This window comes from Symphalangus syndactylus, chromosome 1 (genome assembly GCF_028878055.3).
Source record: "Symphalangus syndactylus isolate Jambi chromosome 1, NHGRI_mSymSyn1-v2.1_pri, whole genome shotgun sequence".
Lineage (NCBI taxonomy): Eukaryota > Metazoa > Chordata > Mammalia > Primates > Hylobatidae > Symphalangus > Symphalangus syndactylus.
The window spans coordinates 18080311-18094069 of NC_072423.2; the positions used below are offsets into that span (position 1 = coordinate 18080311).

At 37.2% G+C, this 13759-nt stretch overlaps 1 protein-coding gene across 2 annotated transcripts in view; it reads left to right on the forward strand.

Moving 5' to 3' along the window:
• The window catches only part of TMX3 (thioredoxin related transmembrane protein 3), a 47655-nt gene that overhangs the window by 15056 nt on the left and 18840 nt on the right, over nt 1-13759 (forward strand). For both annotated transcript variants that reach the window (XM_055296885.2, XM_055296895.2), the window contains 4 exons: nt 1838-1937; nt 2560-2637; nt 8792-8858; nt 12385-12483. In XM_055296885.2, the coding sequence (XP_055152860.1) occupies nt 1838-1937; nt 2560-2637; nt 8792-8858; nt 12385-12483 (344 nt within the window). The remainder of the gene's footprint in view (nt 1-1837; nt 1938-2559; nt 2638-8791; nt 8859-12384; nt 12484-13759) is intronic.

The window sequence follows — 13759 nt, forward strand, 5'->3', positions numbered from 1 at the left end:
TCATCTTGTCTATAGAAGAATTTTCCCCAGTTATTTTTTAATACATTTTCCAGATTATGATTACATATAACAACTCTGTGAATCTTAATTTTTATTTTATGATAATTCTGCTTTTGGACTGCCTGGTTCAGAGTTTTCAACAAAGCCTTGGGATATTATTGTTCTGGACAGACTTGGGCTTTCATCCATACTCTTTGATACTTGGAAATGTATTTTAGATACAGCTAAAATATTTTTCCTTATTTATCACATACTGCTTCCTGCCAGCTGTGAGGTGTTCGTGCATTTTATACTTAGAATGTGACATAGTTAAAACCCAAAGATCTTTTCAAGTTACTGATCCCTATGGTTTTACTGATAAGGAAACAAATTCCTCTAAGCATTTTTTGTTGGTTTGAATCTGTCGTTTTTTCAAATCTACATTTTAATGGTATATAAAGAAAGTCGGTGCTTATAATTATTTAACATGATTATGTGAAAGTTCTTGAGAATGTTCATCAAACTGTGTTAATCTTTACTGGCTTTAAAGTATAGGCACTTATGAGTTTAACAGGATATATTATACTGATAGCTTTAAATAGCTTTAAGGTAAATTAAAATCAAATGAATTTGTTGGTGGCACAATACTGTCTCAAATTATTTGAGAAAATTCAGAGGATTAGGAGTGATTTTTGTATATTAAAGTTTGTGGTGCTTACTAATGTAATTTTCACTGTATTTTCTCTTCGACTGTGTTTCATTTTATTTCCTTTGTGAATAAATAAATTTTGAAATAACTTTATGTTGTATGAGGGGAGTGCTAGTGGGAGGTACCGAATCCTCCCAGGATTTATATTAGTCATTATGTTTGAGAAATTTTTAATGAGTTTTGGTTTAGGCTTAAGAAGGGATTCTCCTGATGTAATTGGAGATGACTCTATTGTAGATGAAATTTCAGGAGTCAGTTCTGGAGTTGCATCACTTAGAAGTTAGTAAGTATTAAAATAGAGGCTAGGGTAGAGTGATGATGCAATGCATCATAAAGAATTTTGAAAATATATTTGCCTTTCTATGTTCTGTTCTTTTTATAAATGTGATAGAATGAAAATTATGTATTACAATATATACACCATATGTAAAAGACGACTGCCTCTTCTTAGTTTTTTAATGATATTTTATAATCGAAGTGCTTCATGATAATCTATGTAATTCACTTCTCAGTCTATTTACTTTGAAAAATGCTTGTGTAACAATTTTTGTTTTCTCTTCATGAGGTTCTTATGTAGTGTTATGACTGTCATTTTCCATTTTGTTTTTTCTGTAAATGATTAATGATATACTTTTTATACTTTTTGGATTTTAACCTCCATAGGGTACTTAAAAAGTATATACCATTTAAATTGACAGAGTAAGATATAAATATTCTTAATGAAGTACTATATATTCCTGGGATGGTATTCACAGTGTTTTTGTGAATGATGTTTTGAAAGGGAAGAAAAAATAATTCTCTTGGGAATTGTCTTGTTTTAGGCTGAGGATTCTAGATGGACAATACTTCTCTTTTTGCCCATCAAAATGCTGGTAATGATGGTACTCTCTGAATGGATGTTTTGACACTTATTTTGAAACTGATAGATTAAATTGTGGGTACTATATTAACCTTTTATATGTATGTGCAATAGTAGTCATGGACCACAGTTTTATTATATTCATGTGGATTTTGTGATACACTTAAAATGCAGTTGATATATTATTGAAACTTAATAACTGGAGACATGATTAGTTATAGTATAAATAGGAGTAAATTATGTACTTTAGTTTATAATTCAAGTTTGTTTTTTGTTTTGTTGTGCAACAGGGCTCTAATTCGGCCACTTCCAAGTCAACAAATGTTTGAACATATGCAGAAGAGACACCGTGTATTTTTCGTTTATATAGGTGGAGAATCACCTTTGAAAGTAAGACTTTTTTTTAATCCACAAAAACAGATGTATTATAATTTAATTTACTCTATAATCAAGACTTCACTAGAAATGCAGAACTTACTCTGCATTACTAGAAATATTTTCATTCATTCTAAGCATTTCTTATAATAAAAACACTTCCTTGTATACCTTCTGTCATGTTTGCCTATGTGAAACAAGTGTGTAAAAAGTGAGTAAATGTTGCGTGCCTTAGTATTTTTTTCTATTATTAACCTGGTTATTTATGTCTTGTGTTGCTTTTTCAAATTCTGAGTCTTTGAGACTGCAGACTTTGTATATGTGTATACACACATATCTTCCTGTAATCATCACCATCATTTTGTCTAATTTATAATTAAATGAATACATACGAATTGAACTTGTGTTATATTTAATGAACTTTATTTGCAGAAAGATAAAAGCTCTTAATTACGTTGGCCTTTGCCTTGGAAACAATTTTATTTGCCTACATTTCTTCTCTTCACCTAAAGGGATGTAAGGTAGCAAATTACAGTGATGACTCTTACTACGTAAGGTGACTCTCATTGTTTAATGAGGAATGAATTTTGGCGTTTAATGTTTTTCAATGACCTTTTTTCTGTTTGTATCTTCATAGGAGAAATATATAGATGCTGCTTCAGAATTGATTGTATATACATACTTCTTTTCTGCCTCAGAAGAAGTGGTTCCTGAGGTAATATTTAAAATTTGATTTTAATGACACAATTTTATTTATTAAATTACTTGATTTAATAAATAAAATTGTGATTTTATTGCTTGATTAAATTATTGATTTTAATATCAGATTTATTTACTGTGATATGTGTGGAAAGAGTAAACATGCTGATTCTTTACTACTGGTATTAGATTGCTTTTTATTAATTAACAAATACCATCAGATTCATAGCATTCAGGGATTTACATTAGTGCTTTTTGCTTTTTAAAATAAAAGTAGTGATGACAAGTGATACCTCAAACTCCTAAATTGGCTGACAAGTGGTGGATTATTGTGTGTGTGTTTGTGTGTATGTGTGTGTGTGTGTGTGTGTTGCAGATACAGTGTTTTTTGGGTCCTCAAACTGAGATAGTGGTCCTCAGTAAACAAATCGATAAACAGGATATCATAAGTGCTATGAAAAAAAAAATTAAAGGCCAGGCGCAGTGCCTCATGCCTGTAATCCCAGCACTTTGGGAGGCCTAGACGGGTAGATCACCCAAGGTCAGGAATTCGAGACCAGCTTGGCCAACATGGTGAAATCCTGTCTCTACTAAAAATAGAAAAATTAGACAGTCATGGTGGCACGTGCCTGTAGTCCTAGTTACTCGGGAGGCTGAGGCAGGAGAATCACTTGAACCCGGGAGGTGGAGGTTGCAGTGAGACGAGATTGCACCACTGCACTCCAGTCTGGGTGACAGAGTGAGACTCTGTCTCAAAAAAATAGTAATAATAATTAAGGCCAGGCCCAGTGGCTTACGCTTGTAATCCCAGCACTTTGGGAGGCTGAGGCGGGCGGATCACAAGGTCAGGAGTTTGAGACCAGCCTGACCAACATGTTGAAACCCCATCTCTACTAAAAATACAAAAATTAGCTGGGTGTGGTGGCGCATGCCTGTAATCCCAGCTACTCAGGAGGCTGAGGCAGGAGAATTGCTTGAACCTGGGCGGCAGAGGTTGCAATGAACCGAGATTGTGCCACTACACTCCAGCCTGGGCAACAGAGTGAGACTCTGTCTCAAATAATAATAATAATAATAATTTAAAAAAATTAGGCCGGGCGCGGTGGCTCACGCTTGTAATCCCAGCACTTTGGGAGGCCGAGGCGGGCGGATCACGAGGTCAGGAGATCGAGACCACGGTGAAACCCCGTCTCTACTAAAAAATACAAAAAATTAGCCGGGCGCGGTGGCGGGCGCCTGTAGTCCCAGCTACTCGGAGGCTGAGGCAGGAGAATGGCGTGAACCCGGGAGGCGGAGCTTGCAGTGAGCCGAGATTGCGCCACTGCACTCCAGCCCGGGCGACAGAGCGAGACTCTGTCTCAAAAAAAAAAAAAAAAAAAAAAAAATTAAAAAGCAGTATAATAGTTGGGGCAAATAGGAGTGGGATGGGTGCTATAGGTTGATTGGTCAAGAGTTGTTTGTCTCAAAAGAAAATACTTTTACATGATATGAAGGAGCCGTGCAAAGATCTGTGGATACAATACACCAGAAACAAGGAACAGATAACAGAAGTCCAAGATGAGAACACACCTGACATGATACAGGAACAAAACAGTAGGCCAATGTGACTGTAGTGCCTACAGTGTGATGGGAAGTGGGTGGAGGACAGTGTAGGCTTTGTAAATCATGGCAGTGCATGTGATGAGGTTGAAGTTGGTGAAGAACATGGACTGATGTTCTTATTTAAGGAGATTACTCTGTGCCAAGTGCAGACTGCGTTATATAGGTGTAAGTAGATCCACAGATATCAACTGAACTTTTGCGGTAATCTAAGAAATTTGGGCTTGATGCTTAGTGAGAGAGTTGGGAAGAAGTGAAAGGATTGTTGTGTTTAGAAGACAGAATTGTCACTTGCTGATACGGAAGAATAGGGATGAATCAAGGGTGACTCTTAGATGTTTTGGTTTGAACAGTTGGGTAGATGGTGGTGGTTTATGAACTTGAGGAATATTGGAGAAGGAAGAGGTTGAAAATATGGAGAATGAAAAGTGCTTTGAATTACTCATTTTAATTTGATTCAGCATGTCATATTAGAAATCTAAATATAAGCATCAAATAAGCAGTTGGACATAGGGGTCTAGAGTTAAGGCTGTGTAAAGAACTTTCCCTAGACATGGGAAGCAAATTTTTAAGGAAATAAGTAGGCCCAGAACCTGAGGTCAGCAAAGGAAATGAGAAGAAATAGTAAATTAGGAAAAAGAGATGAGTTGGAAGCCAAGATGAAGTGTTTTAAAAGGAGTGAACAGTTTGAGAATTTTGCAGAGTGATCAAGAAAATAATGAGAGAAAAATAACCACAATATGTGTCCACATGGAGGTTGTTGGTGGTTTTCAGAGGAGTAATGGGGACAAAAACCTCAATGGTGTTTGAGAGACACTGATGGCAAGTAAGGAAGTGGAGACCACAAGTATAGACTTCTCTTTAGGAAACTTAATGAGTAGAGGACCTTAGGAATTTGGCAGTAACTCAGGGGAAACATGAAAGAAATCAAGGGAGTTCTTCTTTTTTTTTCTTTTGAATCAATATAATTATTAAAAAAAGGGAACTATTTTTCTTTTCACAAAGGTAAGTCAAACATTTCATTTCTTTTAAATGTTTTAATGTTTAAAGATTTTAAGATTACAGACTTGCCTAAGTAGGTGTTTAATGCTTCCTGCAATATGTATGTAGATGTTTATCTTATGTACCCCACAGTGATTTTCAACTCCTGGAGGAACCTCAGTTTCTGGACAACTTAAACCCATTTTGATTTGCCAAGTATTTTAAGCATATGTGTTTACTTTTGGAGGGGAAGGTAATGTCACGGGATCCTTAGGGTGTCGCTTCACCAGCCAGAAACCTCTGTAGCCGGCGGTGCCTCTGCTTGGGTTTTGCTTGCACCCACTGGGCTTATTCTTCCCACTCAGCCTGGCAGGCTGCCCTTGGCTCATGCTACCGGCCCAGATCCTGTGCCTGCCAAGGACAAGCCAGGCATGGAGCAGCAAGGGATATGTGAGTCAGCAAGCGTGGAATCTGGCCACTGTGCACAGCCAGGTGTGCTGGCTGCCATGGGGAAGGCAGCTCCAGGCACCTGCTCCATGTGAGGCTGCGGCTGGACCAGATGTACTGCAAGTGGCTTCCACTGCAAGAACCAGCATCTGGACAAGGGGAACACAATGGTGCCTGAAAGCCCAGAAACACCAGGAACTGCAGAGCCCTGAAGAGGGTGTTACAGTGTGTCACAGCCCTGACTTGGGGAACCCCAAGGTCTGGGCTCCCAGAAGGGTCACAGCTCTTCTTTCCTTCTTGTCACCTGCAACATGGTGACTGGGGGGTATATTTCAGCCCTGTTTGCATTACAGCCACTTCAGTCCCTCCATTCAGTGGGTTCTAACTTCTTGTCCCACATCCAGGAAGAATGAGGTACATGGACTACTGGAGGATGAGCAAGGCGGAGAGGAGCTTCATTGAGCAACAGAATAGCTCTTAGGAGACCCGAGTAGGTAGCTCCTTTCCACAGGCGGGTCATCCGGACAAGTCTGTGTCTTGCTTAGTCTGGGGTTTTCACGTGCTCAGGATTGAGGAAGTGCATGCTGAATGGTCCATGGGTGGCCACAGTCAGGCCTGGAAAAGGCACGATCCACTTGGCTGAATGGTCATCAGTGAAGTTCTTACTCCAGGCCGTGGACTTCACCCAGAACTAGTAGCCTGGCCCCCAGGCTTCAGGCCCTCCCTGGCCTGAAGTTGGGGTTTTACTGGGGACCCACCCCTTCCTGCCTAGGAACCTGTCTGACTCCCGCCGTCATCATCCTACCGTCTATGGCACCCAGGCTGTTCATGCCGAGGAGCCAGCCTCCTTCCCATGCTTGTCAATGTCCAAAGGCTGGAGGAAGCCCAGGCACTGGCGGGAGCTGGCATGTCAGCGCCGCCCCAAGCACACACACACGCCCAGCTAAGTTGCTACAACACTCAGGCTCGGCCACAACTTTGCTTCAAAATCAGAGCAGGCGCCAGGAGCAGGGAGAGGCCAGGGAGCAGGAGCAGGCATTTGTGAACCTGCAGGAGTTGGGGGGTGGGGGTGGCTGCTTTCTGGGCCCCAGAGAGCTCAGGTATGCCAGGGTCCAGGACCACTTCTAAGCAGCTTCGGCTACACCCGGGAGCGTGGGGCTCCCACCCCATGAACTTGGTAGCGGGTAGGACTCTCCTGCTTGTTCCTGGCCCCCACTGGCTCCATGGAGCATGCAGCCCCTGCTGCACCTCCCCTGCTGCAGCTGGCGTTCCCACAGCAGCTGCTCCAGACGGGCTGCCACTGCCATGAGTAAGATGAGAAAAAGAGGCCACACTTGCCATCAGAGTCTCCAACCGTGTTCCCAAAAGGTTTTTCTGGAATGCCTTAATGTAACATAAAGGCTTAAAATGGACTAGAATCTGAGCTTCTTATACATTTTTGTCTCCCAAGTCCAGTGAGCCACATTTTTGTATTAGAGATGAGAATTTATGCTAAGCCCTCATCTACAAAGCTTTGCAAGCAGTTGGCACTTGGAGTGCACCAGAAGGTTTGCTGTGTTCTAGGCGCTGGCTCCATTTGACACCATCTTAATCCTCATATAACAATGGGGATTGTTATATCCCTAGAACCCAGAGGGCCTGGGTAGGCATATATGTAGCATCTGTTACATGAGCATATTTAGTATTTGTTTATTACTTCTATTATTTTTTTAATTGGGCTTCTCAACTAGTTTGTTTAGGCATTCTTTATTCCTGAAAATATTAATATTTCTCATCTCTCCTTTTTAGTTTTAAGGATGTATTTGGAAAAGTCTGCTAGGGGAAATAATAGGTACTTCACAATAATATGAGGAGTTTTACTCCCATAGATGATTCTCACATAAGTGCAAAGCCCATAATTTTGTGGTCTTCCCATATTTTGAATATTAATGTTTTGTCCTTCAGAGCTTCATTAGCTTACAATGGGTATATATGAAAACCCCAGGAGATGCAGTAAGGGGGGTACAAGGATGAATTTAGACAGTTTCTGACTTCAGAATACTTGCAGATGAACAAAGGAGATTGACCTGCAGACTATAACAGTAATAGAAGATAGTTGAAAAAAACACACGGGAGAGGAAGAGAGCTTCAGAATATGTGAGACTTGATGGCTGCAAGATTTGAGACTGTATCATTGTGTTCTAGTAAGAACTATAGGGATATTGATGAAAGACGGAGGTGCTGAAAGTTGAAAAATACTTCCCAAGCATCTGTGTGGATGAGTTGCCAAGAGCAGGTGAATGGAACATGCTTGATTAGAGCTTTACCTAAGAGCTCTTGCACTGCCCTTAAAATTGTTATTTTCATACTGCTGTATCATTTTTTGATAGTAATATAACCAAATAATTCTGTATTATTTTCTCTCCCCTGAGATGTGCCTCCCTCCCTTTTTAATTTTTCCGGGATAACTCTCTTTATTTTTATTTTATTGTTATTTTACTTCATTATCCACTCATTTACTTATTTATTTGTCATTATTTTCAGTATTAACATGCCCATGTAATAATTCTTTGTGGCTTCCTCAAATTATTTGTCTTCTGATATTTGTTTTCTAGTATAATTTTACTCTCAAAATAAGTACAGCTCAGCTATAAGCAGCTGGTACTTTCTGAATGAATCCCTTATTACTACTGTAAGTGGTTTATAAAGCAGTTTACAGTTTAAGCAATGCTCTCAGTTATGGTATCTGACATAACTCTCATAATTGTTCTGTGAGGTAGGCAGTCTCAGTGTCTTTATTCCACAGATCAGGAAGCAGACTCCCCTAGGTAAAGTGGCTCATTATCACACAGCCAGTGAGTGGTGGAGAAGAACTTAAACCTGAATAGGCTGGTTGATGTTTAAGTCTGTTATCAGCTAAGAATAATCCACAAACAGGACATTGTATAGCAAACAGGACATTGTACAAGGGGATATATAAAAAGAATCAAATATACTTCTTGGATGAGTTTGGGATTGACTGTACTCTTTAACTGTTTGTGACGTTCTTTTTTGTTATTTTTATGTGTGTTTGAGTTTTCTGGTATCTCAAGACTTGAAATTATAGTTACTAATTAGAATTTTTTAGTGATAAAAGTTATTTAAACTTCTGATTTTTTTTGCAGTATGTGACACTAAAAGAGATGCCGGCTGTGCTTGTTTTCAAAGATGAAACTTACTTTGTTTATGACGGTAAGTTCCAAATCTTTAACTCATGTAAAACATTTTAAAATTAAAATGTCTATTATACAGCTTAGGTGTAAAGATTATGTAAATGCTTCTAGTGTTTAATGAGAATAAGGTTCTCATTACTTGAATGACTGATGTTTTGGGGTTTTTTTTCACCCTTCAACTTTTAATTGTTATTTTTATTCTGAGCTTTACCTACACAACATTTCTTGTTGTTGTTTGTTAAATTATATGCATTTTTGAGGAATAAATTCTACGTGATTTTTATACATTAAGCTGTTCAGAATTAATTTTTTTGAAGTAACATTTCAGATACAGAAAAAGACTTGAAGAAATAACACATGTTCAATAGTGTTGAAGCCCTCGTGTATCCCTCCCTAGCGGCATTTCCCCTTAGCTGTTAGAAAAACTGCTTACCTGCTATTCAGCATTTCTTCATTGAAGCATAGTACTTGGTCTATTTTTAAAATATTGTAATTTTAATATCAAACATACATCATAGTAAAGAGAACGGTAAAGGCCTACATACCCATCACCGAAGTTAAACACTTACCAAGATCTTTGCCCATCATGACATTTGCTCCAACTTCAACTTTCAATTTGTTGAAGTACTTTAAAGCAAATTGTAATGGCATTTCATCACCATGTGCTTTATATTACGCATCTCTTTACAAAATGTAGACTTTTTATTTTTAGATAAACTACATACAGCTACAACAACTAACATCATTGCTTGGTATTTTGAAATACCTACTTTCGTGTTTTCTAAACCGTGCTCTGACCCAGGGCAGTGCAGCAAACTCACAGGGGCTACAGCGGGTATTTTAAATTTCAAGGGAAACAGTGAAACTCGACATCTGTAGGCCACTACAAAGCCACTCAAAAGCAAAAGTGAATGCAGTCTCAGCTGATAGCATTCTTGCTAACTTTCTAAATTCTAATTCAATACAATTTAAAGTTCAAGTTCTTGTTGTCACTAACTGCATTTCAGTGCGCGGTGGGCTCCTGTGGCTTGTGGTTACCATGTTGGAGGCCAGACAGGGAACACCCATTCATTCAGAAATATTCTAGAGTGTGTTTTTCTTACTGAATTCTGTGTGACAAAAAGGAAACTAGGACTAGATGAGAGCAGTAGAGCTGGAATTGCTGAAATAATTCAAATGAGTAGAAGACTCTTCAATAAAAAGGAACAATTGGTTTTATTATAAGTAGCATTTTAGTTGTTTTGACAGTTATGTTATAAGACTACATTTCTGATTTTTATTGTCTTTAAATAAATGTGAGAGCTGAATTTTGTTTCTGTAGATAATAACTACCCATGTATGCTGTCATATAAAAGGTACTATCTACATACTTAACTTGACATTTTCATTTTATTTACAAAGTAATCTGTGAGGTAGGTAATAAGGCAGATAGATTAATACCCCGGGATTACAAGGGATATAGCTAAGAATGTTAGATAAGGAGACAGACGTGTAATTAAATGGCAGGTTTATCATATGCTTATTCAGCCATCTATTAATTGGATGTTTATTGAATGTCTGTATTAGACATTGGGCTTATAAAAGAACTGCAGAGAAACTTGTGTATTTGAAAATATGAGAAGGAAAATAATTTATAGCCACACCTAGTCTATTCACCTGCCCTTTGCTTGCAGTACTCCTCATATAATAAGCGCTTAATGTACATGATCTTATGTTTGATCATTACAACAATCCCTTAAAATCACTATTCTTACCATTTTACAGATAAAGAAACAGGATTAAAGAGATTTTTTTTTTCCAGGATAAAATACTTAATCAATGATATCAAAATTCAGTCTTCAAATCTCATATTCTTGTTCCACTTTGTGTTTCTTAGCAATTCAGAGAGGCGCTTTGTTTCTTCCTTGTTTTTTTTTTTTTTTAAAAAAACTGATCATATTTGTTGAAATATAAACATATTTAAATATAAACATATATCAGGTTTTTGAGCCTGCCTAGGAAAGCATCCCCCTGTTATAGCTCCATGTTTCAGATACATTCTCCTACGCTTAAGGAAGACAGGAATATGATATGTTAAGTTTCTATAGGTATTGTAAAGGCCCCATTTTTCTAACCTGCAGTAGTATGTAGAACCTGCCTGAAACATTCAGACGAAGCAGAGGCTTTACTTTGAATCCTTATTTAAATATTTAATTGTTGCTAATGTTTAGAAGCATTGGAATAGGGACTCGAGAGGATATTTTCTTTCTTACATATATAATTTCAGCTTTTATTTTAGATTCAGAGTCTACATGTGCAGGTTTGTTACATGGGTGTATTTGATGATGCTGAGGTTTGGGGTACAAATGATCCCATCACCCAGGTAATAAGCGTAGTACCCAATAGGTAGTTTTTTAGCCCTCGTCCTCCTCCCCATCTCCCTAGTGTCTGTTATTCCCATCTTTATGTCCATATGTACCCAGTGTTTACCGCCCATTTATAAATGAGAACATGCAGTATTTGGGATAGTTTATTTTTCAATGAAATTCAAATTGATCACTATATGCAATCTCGTAGAAAATTTGCTTAAGCATGCAGTGGACATTGTGGCCCAGTAATCAATTTCTAATTTTATGTTTATTTTCCTAATTTGTAAGTTTAAATCAATAAATTATTTGAGATTTGCATTGCATCACTTATATTATGGGTTTGATAACTTGAAAATGTTTTGTTTAGCAATGCAAGAAAAAGCATACCTTTCAAGAGGTCATTAAAATCCAGTCTTCAACCAGATGTATTGGTAGGCTTTTACAGACATTTGCTTTACATCACCTTCTTTTTTATGCAATTGTAATAATTTTGAACAATTACTTCAGAATTATATTTCTAATCAGGATATAATATTTCTCTTCAATATTATATTTTCTATCTGCTTAGCAGAGGAATTATTTTATATTGGAAAAAAGCTAAGGTACTATGATTTTATGTGTGTTTGTGTTAGTTGTACCTTTGGGAAAGAGTTGTAAACTAGGAAGACTATCATAAAGAGAGAAGAGCAAAGAAATTGTAATAAAAATTACCTATAGTGCCATGACCCAAGTATAACCATTGATCTAGGGAAACCATTTAGGAATAACTGACTTCATTTTATCATTCTATGAGTTTATCTTTTCATACTTTCTTTTACAAAGTTACAGTTATACTGTTATATATTGTATTGTAACCTGTATTGTTTTGTAATCTGTTCAATTATAAGTTTTTTTGAAAATTTATAAATGATCTTCATCGACATATATCAAAATTTATTTAAATTATTTTGAATTTAGGATATTTTGATCATTTCCTTTATTTTTATGCTATTTTTAATGATGCTATAATGAAGATTGCTTTATGCATTAATCCTTCTGTACATTTGATTGTATGCTTGCAATAAATTCCTAAAAATAATATTTATGGAAGTATGATTCTCTGTCAGGCGTTTTATACCTATTATCAGATTAAATCTATTATAACTATCTTAAATTCATATTTATACTATAATTTGTCAACTTTGTCTTGGTTTTAAGAGTATGAAGATGGTGATCTGTCATCATGGATCAACAGGGAAAGGTTTCAGAATTACCTTGCTATGGATGGCTTTCTCTTATATGAACTTGGAGACACAGGTAACAAGCATATGTACAAGTCTCCATCACGTTACATGATTTTTCTTTGATTGATTATTTAAAAATCTCATTTTGTACGAAATGAATTTAAGCTCTATTTCTTAATTTTTTATGTTAGATCTGAATGCCAGTTCTTTATGAGAACGTAAACTGATATTACCAGAAGATATACCTTTGCATGTGGGTCAGTGATTAAAGAGATGGTTTACTAATAGAACTGATAGTGACAAGGAAAACAAAAAGCCTGGGTAATAAGAGAGTGAGAAAAATAACCAACTAAGAAGCTGTACTCAGAACTGATTTCGTAATAGGAGTTAAAATAAAAGTTAGCACAACTTATTTATAAGGCCTGCTTTTACCTGTGAAAGGAAAAATGTAGGTAAAATTGGCATGGTTTCTTAAAGTTATGCTGTTGGAAATGACAGGCAACGCAAATACAAACACAAATACAAAAATGAAAGCTATAAGAAGCTGATTATGTGGTCTCAGATGCAAACTATAAAAATTATAACAAGCTAACTAAGTTTTAGGAGAAAGTGTTTTATAAATTTATAGCAAATTATAGATGAGAAATATTGGTTATTGGTGCCACATTTGTTTCCATTAATAACTTTATGGTAAGTAGGATGGAAGTATAGCTTTTGAGTAAAACAAAGAACATGTTATTCAAGACTCACTTTTTTTTAATGTAAGTAATAGGCGTAGGGTTTCCTCTTCATGATCGCCTACTCTTAAATCTAATTAATAAAACTTAGAGACATTCTTACATGTTCTCCTGCTTGTAACGTTTTGGGGGAATTTCTGTTCTGTTCCTGAGCTTGCTTTTAATGTTCTGTGTCCAGTGATATTTCTGTCTTTGCTTATCTTTACAGAAGGAACTGTGTATTAGCTCATTATTGGAAGTTGCTGGGGACAGTGTCAAAGACTGTGGTTTTACTTTCTGATTCTTCCTTTCTTTTTTTTTGAGATGGAGTCTGTGTTGCCAGGCTGGAGTGCAGTGACGTGATCTCGGCTCACTGCAACCTCCATCTCCCTAGTTCAAGCAATTCTCCTGCCTCAGCTTCCCAAGTAGCTGGGAATCGGCGTGCGCCACCACGTCCAGCAAATTTTTGTATTCTTAGTAGAGACGGGGTTTCACCATGTTGGCCAGGATGGTCTCGATCCGTATGCCTTGGCCTCCTAAAGTGCTGTGATTACAGGCGTGAGCCACTGTGCCCAGACTTTTTGATTCTTTCAGACTCACATGAAAGGAAAAGGGGGAAATGTAGGAATATAG